At 42.2% G+C, this 17,360-nt stretch overlaps 1 protein-coding gene across 3 annotated transcripts in view; it reads left to right on the forward strand.

Moving 5' to 3' along the window:
• The first annotated feature begins 989 nt into the window (after positions 1-989).
• Positions 990-17,360, forward strand: part of FAXDC2 (fatty acid hydroxylase domain containing 2) — a 28,474-nt gene continuing 12,103 nt past the window's right edge. Inside the window, exons 1-2 of one of the 3 annotated variants that reach the window (XM_083423559.1) lie at positions 990-1,093; positions 10,898-10,954. In XM_083423559.1, coding sequence (XP_083279685.1) covers positions 1,013-1,093; positions 10,898-10,954 — 138 coding nt within the window. In that variant the 5' untranslated portion in view covers positions 990-1,012. Of the gene's footprint in view, positions 1,094-6,957; positions 6,991-10,897; positions 10,955-17,360 lie in introns of those variants that run through there. The other 2 variants (XM_083423560.1, XM_083423561.1) reach the window with 2 other exon arrangements.

Raw genomic sequence — 17,360 nt, forward strand, 5'->3', positions numbered from 1 at the left:
CGCCCTATTGAATAGGTGTGTCTTAATGGTGAAAGTACTGGCAAACCTCTCAAGACAGGGAGTTCCATAAATAAGGCAGCACCACTCAGATCACTGTTCATTACGTAATTATCCTATGGCAGTAAAAAGTACCACAAGAAGACTCCCCACAGCACATCTTAGTGGCCAATGGGTAAATATGGGGAACAGAGGGACAAAACTCCATCAGATATTTGGGTCCCAATCCCTTTTTAGGCTTTATAAATCAACTTGGATTTCAAAACAAATAGGCACCCAGTGCAGATGAGGATCAATAGAAGGCATGCAGGAGAGATAGGAAAAGGCTCCTGAATGCAGGAGCCTTAGTGAAATTCATGAGGCTCCCTAAGTAAAGCTGGAGCAATGTTGGTTGTTTGTTTGATGCCATTCCCCCCCCCCCCAATATAAACAGTTCTAAGCTTTGTAGATATATGTTTGCACATAGCTGAAGAGGAGGGACAATTTGGCTGATTTGAATGTGCTAATTTCATCAGGAAAAGAGTCAGTTTTCATCAGACAAAATTCTAAAAAGCATTCTAATTTAGCATGCTTTTTAAAGCTTTGTTTACGAAATACAAATAAAACTGAGTACCCCATGTTAATTCCCCCCCCCCATTATACGATTGGTATTTGACCTGAAATATTTGAGGGGGTTTTTAAACACACACTAAGATTTAAATAGTGTGTGTGTGTGTGTGTGTGTGTGTGAATATATATATATGAATACTTGTAAAAAGGCAAAAGCATGCACTTCCCTTACATTGTTTACTAAACTTAAGAGGGGGGAAGGTACTGAAAACTGCTGACACGCTAATGCATGGATGACATGTTGCTATAACCTCTTACATAAGCAGCCATTCATGTTTGCCAGCACTAATAATGGACGTATCTGTTACTTTATGTGTAATTACTCCATGCATGATGTTTAAGGAAAGAGGCCAATTATCTGCTTGCTTGCAGGCTCGCCCCTCCTCCTTTCCCTTCAGCTCGCTGAATGCAGCTACCAGCAACAACAACAGACGAGACAGAAGGCAGAAATACTTGCCGGAGCAGTTGGCGAGCGCAGGTTGGTCAGGTAAATAGCTAGGGAAGCAAGAAATTGGAACGGAGAAAGCACAATTAAAACAGTTGTTTTCACTCTGGAGTACCTAAATTTATTTTAAGAATAGTAGCTGCGTTGCTTTGAGAGAGAGAAACTGGGATAATTCAACTTTTGCAGATTTGTAACTAGTGATAGGTGTTACGACTGCAGTCCTATAATTATTTCCTTGGAAGTAAGTAACACTGAACTCAGTGGGAGTTGGTTTTGAGTAAACCCGCAGTTTTCCAGTACAAACTGCCTACTTAGATCTCTCATTCATTTCACTGAGGCTTGTATTAGGGAATGACTTTTATCCCCGTGGCAGTTTCCTGTAAAGCAGTAAGTTCTCAGAGTTTCTGTCAACTGAGCTGGGACAGTCGGGGGGGAGGAGGCAGAGCATATTTTTAATGACAGTTTGGAAAATTTCTTTGCAGCTTGAAAGTCAGAATACTTACTCCACCTTAAACTAACAGTATTATAGTGACTCTAGTTCTTTCTCGAACGATGTAGCTAGCTAGGAGGAGATTTTATCTTGTCCCTTATGCTTGTCAACACCTACCTGACATCCTTGGGGGAGATCATTAGGAGGCTTAGGCTGCAGTGAAACCAGTATGCAAATGATACAGAATTCCATTTGCTAGTCCCAGGGAGGCTGTTGGAAATCACCACATCTTCCGGAGGCACTTTTGAGATGGATAAGGGGAGCAAGCTGAATCTTAATCCAGATAAAAAGGGTGTGCTGTTGGTTAGGAAAGCTGACAGACTGGGTGGTTTAACTGTGGCATTTCTTTCTAAACAATGTTAGCAAATTAAAAAAGATTTAAAAGGCGATTACTGTAGATTAAATTGTGCAGAATATTGCGGTTACTAGTTGTGATGGTTTTCAATAGCCTCCAGCTACAGAGGCAGCATACCAAAGATGCTCGTGGGGACCAAGCATTTTGATCTTGTTGTTGTTAATTGTTTAATCATGTCCGACTCTTCGTGACCTCATGGACCAGAGCACACCAGGCACTCCTGTCTTCCACTGCCTCCTGCAGTTTGGTCAGGCTCATGTTTGTAGCTTCGAGAACACTGTCCAACCGTCTCGTCCTCTGTCGTCCCCTTCTCCTTGTGCGCTCAATCTTTCCCAACATCAGGGTCTTTTCCAGGGAGTCTTCTCTTCTCATGAGGTGGCCAAAGTAGTGGAGCCTCAGCTTCAGGATCTGTCCTTCCAGTGAGCATTTTGATCTTACCATACCTAATAACATGCCAGCTTCTTTGGCTGCCTATGTGTTTCTGGGATCAATTTCAAGTCCTCATTTGGACCTCTAAAGTCTCAAATGGTTTTGACCAAGGTTACATGAAAGACCGCCTGTCTCCTTATGAACCTGCCTAGCCCCTGGGAAATGGCATCAGAAGCCCTGCTCTCTAGCCCACCAACCAGGGTTCATCAGACTGATGTGTATGAGAAACTGTCTCTTCATTGGTGCTCCCAAATTTCTAGAATCCTATCCCTATATGGCTTTGTCTGTATCTGTCTTTTTTTTCTTTTAACCCTGTTCATTCAGTGTTTTTGTGATCGTTTCACTGGTCATTAGCTATTGCTTTTAATCTGAGTTTTGGACTGTTTTAACATTGTATTTTATTGGGTTCTTTATGTCTATGTAAGCCACCTCAGGGCGGTTCCCTCCAGCCTACCTGAAATGCAGTGTATAATTAAAAAATTACTGTGATCATGGGGACAATAAATCATGGCATAATTAAGATAATAGTTCTCATATGTTTTTGTGATAATTAAGCATGCTTACATTTCCTTGTGACAGCAGGGTAGTGTTAAGTGTCTTATTTGATCATTTTATTAATCGTGCCTCATAAAAATCCCAAAGCAATTATTAGGAAAGTATCCTGCATTTTAGAGACTGTCCCTGAAGTTGTCTTCTTCTAGCACATGATATTTCGCTTGAAAGGGACATACAGTGATCATGTGAGACCCTTAATTTTATCTATTAAAGCATAGGAGCAGTTTAAAAAAATGAACTGACTCTGTGCCTGGTGTGGAGCAACAGGATTGGTTGTAATCCTGACAACTGATGTCTCAGTGTGTTAAACAATAGGAGGACTAAATTGGCATTGCAGGGGGTTGGACTAGATGACATTTGGGAACCCTTCCAGCTCTATAATTCTCTGGTTTCTGGATTACTCAGAACTCTTTGACTGATGTACTGATTAAGGCTTTTGTAGAATGAACATTGTTGCACAGCTTAACAAAAGTTGACAAGCAAAACAGCTGGTTCGGTATATATGTGCCTTATTTCCTTATAATACTAATGGCCTAAAAGAATTCAGCTGCTTTGTCCTCTCTCTGTAATCTTTTGATTGTGTTAGCATTTTTATTTAAAAACTGCCTTGTGTAGCTTTGCAGAAACCAAACAGACTCCACATCAGCAACTGATGCTTATACTAGCAACACCTGGGGGAGAGAAGCAGGCTGGTGGCATGTGGAATAGAGAGTGGGGCTCATACAGAAATGTTAAAACATATTCCTGATTTCCCACGTGGGGAGAGGAGAGGACATATTCTCCCTTTCCCTTGTAAAAGAGATGCCTTGGCCCCTCCAGATGTCCTATTTATTGCCCATTCCTGGTGCTTTGTGCTGCTGCTGGCTCAGTCGTATGCAATCCCACTTCCAGTACTGTTCACACCTGCAAAGGTTTGGGGGCTGTTACACTGCCTGGTTTCCAGTCATTGCATATCCTGCAACTTCTGGCTGAAATCCCATAACTTTTTACTACCACAAAATGTTCTAGTTTATTTTTGCCTCGCTTTTGTTTTCCTATAGCCCCTCTGGGCAACAGCCTTGGCGAAACATCACAAAACTAATAAAGCAGATTAAATCCACCACTAATGCTCTTGTATAGTGACAAAAAGAGCATGTTGCAGAATAAACACCAGTCTGGAGGGGGTGCACGGCTGAATGGTACAGTGGGAAAAGAAACCTTTAAATAGTTCATAAAACGGCATTGGAAAGGCAGGAGAGGCATTGCCACAAGTCGCAAATGATGTGAGAGGCATTATTCCATGAGTGTTTTTGACTCTGCAGCATGGAATGGAGGTGTTGGGTGGAGGCGTCAAGCTGTGGTTGAAACTGCATTAACATACAATGTTATCATAACATATATCAGCGCTGTTTGAATACTTGAGGAAATGTGATAGCCCAGAAATACTGCCTTAATGAAAGTTGCATGGATTTTCTGTAAGAAATGGGTGTTGTTGTTTAGTCGTTTAGTCGTGTCCGACTCTTCGTGACCCCATGGACCAGATCCCGCCAGGCACTTCTGTCTTCCACTGCCTCCCGCAGTTTGGTCAGACTCATGTTTGTAGCTTCGAAGACACTATCCAACCATCTCGTCCTCTGTCGTCCCCTTCTCCTTGTGCCCTCCATCTTTCCCAACATCAGGGTCTTTTCCAGGGAGTCTTCTCTTCTCATGAGGTGGCCAAAGTATTGGAGCCTCAGCTTCACGATCTGTCCTTCCAGTGAGCACTCAGGGCTGATTTCCTTCAGAATGGATAGGTTTGATCTTCTTGCAGTCCATGGGACTCTCAAGAGTCTCCTCCAGCACCATAATTCAAAAGCATCAATTCTTCGGCGATCAGCCTTCTTTATGGTTCAGCTCTCACTTCCATACATCACTACTGGGAAAACCATAGCTTTTACTATACGAACCTTTGTTGGCAAGGTGATGTCTCTGCTTTTTAAGATGCTGTCTAGGTTTGTCATTGCTTTCCTCCCAAGAAGCAGGCGTCTTTTAATTTCGTGGCTGCTGTTACCATCTGCAGTGATCGTGGAGCCCAAGAAAGTAAAATCTCTCACTGCCTCCATTTCTTCTCCTTCTATTTGCCAGGAGGTGATGGGACCAGTGGCCATGATCTTCATTTTTTTGATGTTGAGCTTCAGACCATATTTTGCGCTCTCCTGTTTCACCCTCAATAAAAGGTTCTTTAATTCCTCCTCACTTTCTGCCATCAAGGTTGTGTCATCTGCATATCTGAGGTTGTTGATATTTCTTCCAGCAATCTTAATTCCGGCTAGGGATTCATCCAGCCCAGCCTTTTGCATGATGAATTCTGCATATAAGTTAAATAAGCAGGGAGACAAAATACAGCCTTGTCGTACTCCTTTCCCAGTTTTGAACCAATCAGTTGTTCCATATCCAGTTCTAACTGTAGCTTCTTGTCCCACATAGAGATTTCTCAGGAGATAGATGAGGTGATCAGGCACTCCCATTTCTTTAAGAACTTGCCATAGTTTGCTGTGGTCGACACAGTCAAAGGCTTTTGCATAGTCAATGAAGCAGAAGTAAATGTCTTTCTGGAACTCTCTAGCTTTCTCCATAATCCAGCGCATGTTTGCAATTTGGTCTCTGGTTCCTCTGCCTCTTCTAAATCCAGCTTACCCTCATGGGAGTTTTCAGTCCACATACTGCTTGAGCCTTCCTTGTAGAATTTTAAGCATAACCTTGCTAGCGTGTGAAATGAGTGCAATTTTGCGGTAGTTGGAGCATTCTTTAGCACTGCCCTTCTTTGGGATTGGGATGTAGACTGATCTCCAATCCTCTGGCCACTGCTGAGTTTTCAAATTTGCTGGCATATTGAGTGTAGCACCTTAACAGCATCATCTTTTAAAATTTTAAATAGTTCAGCTGGAATACCATCACTTCCACTTGCCTTGTTATTTGCAGTGCTTTCTAAGGCCCATTTGACTTCACTCTCCAGGATGTCTGGCTCAAGGTCAGCGACCCCACTACCTGGGGTGTGCGAGATATCCATATCTTTCTGGTATAATTCCTCTGTGTATTCTTGCCACCTCTTCTTGATGTCTTCTGCTTCTGTTAGGTCCTTACCACTTTTGTCCTTTATTATGGTAATCTTTGAACGAAATGTTCCTTTCATATCTCCAGTTTTTTTGAACAGATCTCTGGTTCTTCCCATTCTGTTGTTTTCCTCTATTTCTTTGCATTGCTCGTTTAAGAAGGCCTTCTTATATCTCCTTGCTATTTTTTGGAAATCTGCATTCAATTTCCTGTATCTTTCTCTATCTTCCTCACATTTTGCTTGCCTTCTCCTCCCCTCCTATTTGTAAGGCCTCATTGGACAGCCACTTTGCTTTCTTGTATTTCCTTTTCATTGGGATGGTTTTCGTTGCTGCCTCCTGTATAATGTTGCGAGCCTCCATCCATAGTTCTTCAGGCACTCTGTCCAGCAAATCTACATCCTTAAACCTGTTCCTCACTTCCACTGTGTATTCATAAGGGATTTGATTTAGATTGTATCTTACCGGCCCAGTGGTTTTTCCTACTTTCTTCAGTTTAAGCTTGAATTTTGCTATAAGAAGCTGATGATCTGAGCCACAGTCAGCTCCAGGTCTTGTTTTTGCTGACTGTATAGAGCTTCTCCATCTTTGGCTGCAGAGAATATAATCAATCTGATTTCGATGCTGCCCATCTGGTGATGTCCACGTGTAGAGTCGTCTCTTGTGTTGTTGGAAAAGCGTGTTTGTGATGACCAGCTTGTTCTCTTGACAGAACTCTATTAGCCTTTGCCCTGCTTCATTTTGCTCTCCAAGGCCAAACTTGCCAGTTGTTCCTTTTATCTCTTGATTCCCTACTTTAGCATTCCATCTTCCAGCGTCATAACTTTTATATGCCTGTTGTCTTTGTCCATGGAGTTTTCTTGGCAGGGATACTGGAGTGGCTTGCCGGTTCCTCCTCCAGGTGGATCACGTTTGGTCAAAACTCTCCACTATGACCTGTTCATCTTGGGTGCCCTGCTTGGCATAGTTCATAGCTTCTCTGAGTTCTTCAAGCCCCTTCGCCACGGCAAGGCAGTGATCCATGAAGGGGAAGAAATGGGTAACAACAAGAATTGTTCAAGTACAGGGACAAACGGAAAGATATTTAAAATGTTGGCTAGCAGTTTGGGAAAGGACGCAGCTAATGATGCTAGGCACAATACCACCTGCATATAGAGATAATTACCAGCCAAAATTAGACAGACCCCTGGTATCATGATGCCTGGGTACCAAAAATAGATGCCTATTTTTGCTTTAGGAAGCCTTTCCCCGAGGTGTCTCCAGAAATGGGTTTATTATTTAGAATATAATGATGGAATTATTGTTTTTAGAGCATATGTTTGGTCTCCTTCTGTTTCTATCTTGTCCACCACTTTGAAACCTTCATGTCATGAAATGGTCTATAAATTTGTTAAATGACAAATGTATCAGACAGAGGAATAAGCAAAGACATATTTGCACTTATTTCCATTCTGTTACCGTCTGCTAGCATGGGATAGAGTTTTTTTTTATCCTTCTTGTAAACGGAAAGTAGCTCCTGACTTGAATGAGGCCCAAACAGGAATTTATCCTTGACTCTTAGAGAAATTAATGAAGGGATCAGGTAGAAAACGTAAACTCGCAGGTTTATTTTATTTTTTGCTAAGTATGCACATTCTTAAAGCAAACATCTTAGCTTATCTTCTTTCAGAGATAACATATCTATATTTACAGAGAGCACATTAATACAATCTGCATTGATAAAGGCAGTATAATGGGTAAAGGGACTTATGGAAAATGAGGTAAAAGGTCTTTTTTAATCAAGAAAAAAAGCCTTACTTCAGCAGGAAGATTAGGCCTATTCTATGTAATTGAGTATGTTTTAGCAGATGTGTCCATACCAGAGCAGTTTCTCCTTTCCCTTTTTAAAGTTTTCTTTCTAGTGAAAAGCCTTTTGGCTCAGAAGATATGAGTCAGCAAACAGAGCACAAAGTTCAGAAGAAAACAAGTCAATTGTCACTTTATGGGCCTTCAGGGTTCTCTCGGACAGTTTTTGGTCCAGCACAGAAACCAGGCAGGTTGCACTTTTCCCTGACCTTGTATTTCTGTCAGGATTGCCAACCCCTGGCTGTCACCTGATCTAGGGGCATGTCAGATGAGGTCCTTTGAAAATCCGTGTTCTGTATTCTGAAAGTGTACTAAAGGTCAGACCAGACATCTATGCCTTCTAGGCCAACCACTTATTCTCCAGGGTGATCTTATAATGATATAAATTTTAATGGGTCTACTCTGAGGAAAACTTAGTTGAACAACATCCAGATCGTTTGTGTTATGAAATAATATATTCTGGAAATAATATATTCTCTTTGGTCCTTTGAAAATGCACCTGATTTTGCTCTCTGCTTTGTCCTTGAAATTCCGTTGACACAGAGGGGACTGCAACAGGTTCAGGATTCAGAGAGAATATAAAGCACGTTCACAAAATAAACTACCCCCATATCTTCAAAATGACATCACTGGCGTCCACCATTCATGCTCAAATGTTCATGTTGTCTAACCCACGTTCTTAACTACAGGTGGACCTTGGACCTTGGATTCCTGCAGCCAATCAGAAGCCGCAATTTAGTTTTCGAATGTTTTGGAAGTCAAATGGACTTCCGGAATGGATTACGTTCGACTTCCAAGGTACGGCTGTATATAGGAAGAGTCATAGGAGAACCTTAGGTGTGCATGTGTTTATGAATCAATAATGGGCATCTGAGACAATAGCAGAAGTGGGGAAATATGCATATGAATTTGTTCTTTGTGAAAACTGCTATAGTTTTGCCTAGAACGCTGTTGTGTAATGCTAAGGGATGGTCGAGAGCCAGTGTGGTGTAGTGGTTAAGAGCGGTAGATTCGTAATCTGGGGAACCGGGTTCGCTTCTCTGCTCCTCCAGATGCAGCTGCTAGTTGACCTTGGGCTAGTCACACTTCTCTGAAGTCTCTCAGCCCCATTCACCTCACAGAGTTTTTGTTGTGGGGGAGGAAGGGAAAGGAGAATGTTAGCCGCTTTGAGACTCCTTCAGGTAGTGATAAAGCGGGATATCAAATCCAAACTCTTCTTCTTCTTCTTCTTCTTCTTCTTCTTCTTCTTCTTCTTCTTGTATGTTGAGAGATGTCCAATGTTTTTTCTCTCCCCAATGGCACTGACACAGAATAGGTGTGAACAGGGTTAGAAACTCAGATATATAAGCTAATCACCAAATGGCAACTCACACCTAGGTTACAGTCGCCACAACAGAATATCTAGGCACCTGTTTAGCCGTAGTGGTGGTGGTGGTGGTGGTGATGATCATCATCATCTATACCTCTTTCTTTATTTATTGATCTAAAAAAAAATCTCAAAGTGGTTTACAACACAATAAAACATCAATGCAGAATAAAAACTAATTCAAGCTTCAAGGGGAATAGTTCAGATCCTTCTCTAAGGGACATTTTGCTTTCCCCATATTTATTTACCTACTTAATTTATATAGCTGCCCTATAATAAAATAATAATAATTTTTATTTGTATCTGAGGCCAGGCTCAGAGCGGCTAACATCATAAAAACAACACAATATGCATAAAAACAGACATCAATTAATTAAAATACATCTTAAAATTAATTCAGACAAGTTAAAATCTGGGCAGGTGGCAATTGTCAGGTTGGAGTTGAGAGTGGTTAATACTTTGCCAGGACCAACTGTTTTCACTCCTTCGGGCTTGTTTTATACAAAGAAAAGCACACCAAACTGCATCCTGCCCAAAGGCCTGGCGGAACAGTAGAAGTACTCTGGGAAGCCCATATGGTGTAGTGATTAGAATGTTGGACTAGGACTTGGGCGGGGAATCAGGTTTCAAATCCCCACTCAGTCATAAAGTTCACCGGGTGACCTTGGCCAGCCACAGCCTCTTAACCTACCTCACAGGGGTTGTTGTAGGTATTAACTGAGGAGGGGGGCGAACCATCTACACCTTAGAGAAAAAAGTGGGCTATATATGCAATAAATAAATGCTTCTGCTTACCTGTTGACTGGAGGGGCCAGCCAGATAGAGATGTCAGTCACCAACCTGGTATCCAGAGATCTCCATGTGGTCACAATTCGACACTTGCCAGTCGCAAAAGACGCCTGGCTAATTTCTAACACTGGTTGCTGGGGATCGTGAGCAGCGGAGGGCTATAGTACTCGTATCGTGCTTACTGGCTTCCCACAGGCACCCGATAGGCAAAACTGGGGTGAATGCCAGTAACAGAGCAGGAATGGCTTTCCTTCAAAACTCTTGTGGAGCGTTGTGTAAGAAATTGCTTTAAGCAATTGGGCAACTCCCATAATCTGACAATGGATTTTGAAAGAGAATTTTCTCAAGACATGTTCTGTTTATGAGGACGAGAATGGGTTTGTGTACTCATTGAAGATTGGCATGGTTTCAATAATTACAGAGGCATAGTGTGGGAGAGGCATTGGGGCCATGGCCCCAAGCCAACATTTTTGAAGGGGTGCAATCAGGTGCCCCCATGACAGGCAAGGAACCCTGGCAGTGCACACCCCAACCCCAGCTGCCCAGTCTACCGGGGGGGGGGGTGGTGAGACCGCCCCAGGTGTCAGCAATCCATGAGGCCGCTAGATGAGTACAGTGGTACCTCTGGTTATGAACTTAATTCGTTCCGGGGGTCCATTCTTAACCTGAAACTGTTCTTAACCTGAAGCACCACTTTAGCTAATGGGGCCTCCTGCAGCTCCCACACTGCCGGAGCACGATTTCTGTTCTCATCCTGAAGCAAAGTTCTTAACCCGAGGTACTATTTCTGGCTTAGCGGAGTCTATAACCCGCAGTGTTTGTAACCCGAGGTACCACTGTATAGGCTTTTCCCATGGTCTTGACTGGCACAATCAGATTATAAGTCATGAACCCTCATCTTCAATCCCAGTTTCAATTTAATTTTGTGTATTGATTTGCATTTCAGATGATGAAGGAAGGTGCTACATGCTGGGAACCTAGCTCTCGAGGACATCAGAGACAGGTAAAAGGTACCACTCCCACAGCTTTCAGTGGTACAGTTTTAAAGTTGATAGGGAAAGGTGCCGAATTCCAAAAGCAGAGAATTCAATCCATAGCTACAAAGAAATTTTGGAATGCGCTCAGAGTGTGCTCCTGATGCTTCCTTTTGAATTTGCTGCATTATTTTTCTTTATTCGTTTTTATATACCACTTATATCCCAAAATATAACTGGTGTACAACTACAAAATCAATACAGAATTAAAATACACAGTAACAGTTCCTTTGGGCAGCAGGCCTGGATTTGGGCAGGGAGAGCAAGATAGCTTTCCATTATTTTCATTTACAGTGGTGCCTCGCAAGACGAAAAGAATCCGTTCCGTGAGTCTCTTCGTCTAGCGGTTTTTTCGTCTTGTGAAGCAAGCCCATTAGCGGATTAGCGCTATTAGCGGTTTAGCGGCTATTAGCGGCTATTAAAGGTTTAAGGGATTAGCGGATTAGCTGCTAAAAGGCTATTAGCATCTTAGTGCCTTAGAAAAAGGGGGTGGGGAGCGAAAAAACCCCTCAAGAATCGCAAGACATTTTCGTCTTGCGAAGCAAGCCCATAGCAAATTCGTCCTGCGAAGCACCTCCAAAACGGAAAACCCTTTCGTCTAGCAGGTTTTCCGTCTTGTGAGGCATTCGTCTTGCGGGGCACCACTGTATTTCATAAAATGTATCTAATGCTTGATTGTATATATATTTAAAAACCTCAAAGAGATTTACAAACAGAATAAAACAATAACATGCACTAAATGGAGGTGCCAGGGAATCCCCACATACAACACATTACAGTAATCCAGTCTTGAACTATCCAATGCATAAACTACTGTGGCCAAGTTTCCCAGTTCAGGAATGGTCATGGCTGTTGTACCATTTGCAGTTGGTAAAAGGCACTTCTAGCCACTGAGGCTACCTCCAATGATCCAACTACCTTCTGGAGTTGGATCCAGAAGCTCCCTCCCCCCCCCCAAACTGTGAATCTGCTCTTTCAGGGAGCATTGCAACCCCATCCAGGGTAGGTAGGCAGTTGACCAATTTATTGGACGTGGAAACGATGACCCACAGTGCCTCTGTCTTTCCAGGATCAAAGTTCAGCTTGTTTTTCTCAGAAACTGTACGTTCTGTTCAAATTAAGATGCTGTGGAGAGATAGAGCAGCTTGTCATTTGCATTCTGAGGGCACCTCCCTGCAAGATTCCTAATAACCATTCCCAGTGTCTTCATATAGATATTGAATAACAGTGGAGATTAGTTCAAGCCCTGTAGTTACCCATTTAATTGTGGTGTGTGTGTGTGTGTGTGTGTGTGTGTGGGTGTGTGTGTGTGGTTGACGAAATGGAAGCTAAACTAAACTAGGGTGTCACCTTCACCGGTCAATAGAATTGGTGTTAAAGTCCACTGCTTATTCCAGCAGATCAATGCTAATAATTTCTCATCAACATTTCAGAACAATCCTGTGACACACCACCCCAATCTCTACAGCAGTGTGAGATTCCAGGCGTCCAGGCACTTAACCCAGGGCCTGAGTTTCCTTTTTTTTATATATATAAATATTTTTTATTAAGTTTGACATAAAAAAAATAGAGACAACATACAATAAACAGCAAGCAAAACAGAAAAAATACACAATTATCAAAGAAAGAAAAAAATAAAAAATAAAAACAACAAGAATAAAAACATTAACTTGTTTCTCCGACTTCCCCAAGCCTTCCTTCCCTGTATTCCAAATCATACCATCAAACAGCAAATCCCTTCCCTCTGTCTTAATTAAATTTTTATCTTAATTTAAATATCCTAATTTAGATTGTTCAATTCTTATATCTTAAAATGTTGGATCTTTTAATTTTTGAAATTTTTAACTAATAACCTTTTACATTCAATCTGATGTCCTTCTAACATTCATTAATCTTATAATATTTCTGTAAATAATCTTTGAACTTCTTCCAATCCTCTTTCACCGTCTCTTCTCCCTGGTCTCTGATTCTGCCAGTCATTTCAGCCAGTTCCATATAGTCGATTACTTTCATCTGCCATTCTTCCAGAGTGGGTAGTTCTTGTGTCTTCCAATGCTGTGCGATGAGTATTCTTGCTGCTGCTGTAGCATACATAAAAAAAGTCCTATCTTTCTTTTGCACCTGTTGGCCGACCATGCCCAGAAGAAAGGCCTCTGGTTTCTTCAGAAAGGTGTATTTAAACACTTTTTTCATTTCATTATAGATCATCTCCCAAAATGTCTTAATCCTTGGGCATGTCCACCAAAGGTGGAAGAAAGTTCCTTCAGTTTCTTTACATTTCCAACATTTATTATCGGGCAAATGATAGATTTTTGCTAACCTGACGGGTCATGTACCATCTGTATATCATTTTCATAATATTCTCTCATAAGGCATTACATGCCGTAAATTTCATACCAGTGGTCCATAACCGTTCCCAGTCAGCCAGCATTATATTGTGCCCATCTTGTGCCCATTTAATCATTGCGGATTTCACCATCTCATCCTGTGTATTCCATTTCAACAGCAAGTTATACATTCTTGACAAGGTCTTAGTTTTGGATTCTAGCAATTCTGTTTCCAATTTTGATTTTTCCACCTGGAAGCCAATTTTCCTATCCAATTTATAAGCCTCCATTATCTGATAGTAATGAAGCCAATCACGGACTTTACTTTTTAGTTTGTCAAAACTCTGCAGTTTCAATTTATCTCCCTCTTGTTCTAAGATCTCCCAATATTTTGGCCAGTTGGCCTCCATATTGAGTCTTTTTAAAGCTTTTGCTTCCATTGGTGACAGCCACCTTGGGGTCTTATTTTCAAATAAATCTTTATATCTATTCCATACGTTAAACAGTGCTTTCCTGACAATGTGAATTTTAAACATTCATTTTAAACATTTTAAACATTCTATGCACTTTAACTTTGTCATACCATAAATATGCAGGCCAACCAAACACATTATTAAATCCTTCTAAATCTAATATATCTGTATTTTCAAGAAGTAGCCATTCCTTCAGCCAGCAGAAAGCTGCTGCTTCGTAATCGTGCTGTGCCGCCAGAGCACGATTTCTGTTCTCATCCTGTAGCAAAGTTCTTAACCTGAGGTACTATTTCTGGGTTAGCGGAGTCTGTAACCTGAAGTGTATGTAACCTGAGGTAACACTGTACTAAAACAAGCAATGAGGAGAGAAATTAGAAGAAAAGGAGGAGGGTAAAACTGTTCCAGCTAAGGAAAAGATGCTAGGGCAAACAAGAGGGAAGGGGGTGTTGAAACAAAGCCACTGTGCAGCTGATCAGCAAGCGATCAGGAGAGAGATAAGGGACGCTAGCGATAAAGGAGGCTGCCTGGAAGCGGGGAGGTAAAAGCACATGGATCCTCAGGATTTTTGCATTGGGTCACCCCAAATTAACCATCAAATCACATAGCATGTCCATGGCTACAGCCTGCACCCAAAAAAACATGCATCCACTGTTTCGTGGGGTCGCAATGGCGCAAAAACGTGGTTACAAGTCATAGAATCATAGAGTTGGAAGAGACCACAAGGGCCATCGAGTCCAACCCCCTGCCAAGCAGGAAACACCATCAGAGCATTCCTGACATATGGTTGTCAAGCCTCTGCTTAAAGACCTCCAAAGAAGGAGACTCCACCACACTCTTTGGCAGCAAATTCCACTGTCGAACAGCTCTTACTGTCAGGAAGTTCTTCCTAATGTTTAGGTGGAATCTTCTTTCTTGTAGTTTGGATCCATTGCTCCGTGTCCGCTTCTCTGGAGCAGCAGAAAACAACCTTTCTCCCTCCTCTACATGACATCCTTTTATATATTTGAACATGGCTATCATATCACCCCTTAACCTCCTCTTCTCCAGGCTAAACATGCCCAGCTCCCTTAGCCGTTCCTCATAAGGCATCATTTCCAGGCCTTTTGGTTGCCCTCCTCTGGACACGTTCCAGTTTGTCAGTGTCCTTTTTGAACTGTGGTGCCCAGAACTGGACACAGTACTCCAGGTGAGGTCTGACCAGAGCAGAATACAGTGGCACTATTACTTCCCTTGATCTAGATGCTATACTCCTATTGATGCAGCCCAGAATTGCATTGGCTTTTTTAGCTGCCGCGTCACACTGTTGGCTCATGTCAAGTTTGTGGTCAACCAAGACTCCTAGATCCTTTTCACATGTACTGCTCTCAAGCCAGGTGTCACCCATCTTGTATTTGTGCCTCTCATTTTTTTTGCCCAAGTGCAATACTTTACATTTCTCCCTGTTAAAGTTCATCTTGTTTGTTTTGGCCCAGTTCTCTAATCTGTCAAGGTCGTTTTGAAGTGTGATCCTGTCCTCTGGGGTGTTAGCCACCCCTCCCAGTTTGGTGTCATCTGCAAATTTGATCAGGATGCCCTTGGGTCCATCATCCAAGTCGTTGATAAAGATGTTGAATAAGACCGGGCCCAAGACAGAACCCTGTGGCACCCCACTAGTCACTCTTCTCCAGGATGAAGAGGAACCATTGATGAGCACCCTTTGGGTCCGGTCAGTGAGCCAGTTACAAATCCACTGAGTGGTAGCATAGTCAAGACCACATTTTACCAGCTTCTTTACAAGAATATCATGGGGCACCTTGTCAAATGCCTTGCTGAAATTAAGGTAGGCTACATCCACTGCGTTCCCTTCATCTACCAGGCTTGTAATTCTGTCAAAAAACGAGATCAGGTTAGTCTGACATGACTTATTTTTCAGAAATCCATGCTGACTATTGGTGATCACAGCATTCCTTTCTAGGTGCTCACAGACTGCTTAATGATCTGCTCCAGAATATTCCCTGGTATTGATGTCAGACTGACTGGGCGATAATTATTTGGGTCCTCTCTTTTCCCCTTTTTGAAAATAGGGACAACATTAGCCCTTCTCCAGTCTGCCGGGACTTCGCCTGTTCTCCAGGAATTCTCAAAGATGACTGCCAGTGGTTCTGAGATCACATCTGCCAGTTCTTTAAATACTCTTGGATGCAGTTCATCTGGCCCTGGAGACTTGAATGCATCTAAACTATTCTTGTACTATCTCCTTAGTTATTTTGGGCTGTGTTTCCTCTGCTGAATCATTTGCTCCAAATTCTTCAGGTCGGGCATTGTTTTCCTTATCGGAGAAGACTGAGGCAAAGAAGGCATTGAGGAGTTCAGCCCTTTCTGTGTCCCCTGTTTGCATTTCACCATCTTCTCCTCTGAGTGACCCCACTGTTTCTTTGTTCTTCCTTTTGCTACAGACATACCCATAAAAGCCTTTTTTGTTGCTTTTAACCTCTCTAGCAAGCCTGAGTTCATTCTGTGCTTTAGCTTTTCTGACTTTGTGTCTACATGTGCTGGCTATTTGTTTGAATTCCTCTTTAGTGGTTTCCCCCCTTTCCCATTTTTTGTACACATCCTTTTTTAATCTTAACTCTGTTAAAAGTTCTTTAGATAGCCACCCTGGCTTCTTTAGGCACCTTCCATGTCTCATTGGTATTGCCTGAAGTTGTGCTTTTACTATCTCCCTCTTGACAAACTCCCAGCCATCATGAACTCCCTTTCCTTTTAGTATTACTGTCCATGGGATCTCACCCAGCACTTCCCTAAGTTTTATGAAGTCGGCTTTCTTAAAGTCAAGAAATTGAGTCCTAGTATGCTTGGCTGCTCCTTTCCACTGTATAGTAAACTTCAGAAGAGCATGATCACTCGCACCTAATGATCCTTCCACTTCTACCCCACTAACCAGGTCATTAACATTGGTTAGGACCAGATCTAAAATGGCTGTTCCTCTTGTTGCTTCTCCCACTTTCTGGACAATGAAGTTGTCTGCGAGGCCAGTGAGGAATCTGTTTGACCTTATGCTCTTGGCTGAGTTTGACATCCAACAAATATCCGGGTAATTGAAGTCCCCCATTACTACTATCTCCCTTCCTTTTGCTTGCTTGGCCATCTGTTCCAGGAAGGCATCATCTATGTCCTCCGTTTGGCTTGGGGATCTATAGTAAACTCCCACAATGAGGTCTCTGTTATTCTTCTCTCCCTTAATTTTGACCCAAATGCTCTTACTTTGGCTTTGAGGTTCTAAATCTTGGATCTCTTCACAGGTATACACATCCCTGACATATAACACCACTCCTCCTCCTTTCTTGTCTGGTCTGTTTCTCTGAAATAGATTGTATCCCTCCATTATTACATTCCAATCGTGGGACTTATTCCACCAGGTTTCAGTGATGCCTATTATGTCATATTTAGTTTGCTGTACCAAGAGCTCAAGCTCATCTTGTTTATTTCCCATGCTTTGCGCATTAGTGTACAGACATTGAAGTCCATTAATCATTCCCCCGTGTCTTTTATTTAAGGATTTTTTCCTCCCACCACTAGGTCTGCGTGCTGTTTGC

The sequence above is a fragment of the Podarcis tiliguerta genome, assembly GCF_965153285.1.
Source record: "Podarcis tiliguerta genome assembly, chromosome: 2".
Classification (NCBI taxonomy): domain Eukaryota; kingdom Metazoa; phylum Chordata; class Lepidosauria; order Squamata; family Lacertidae; genus Podarcis; species Podarcis tiliguerta.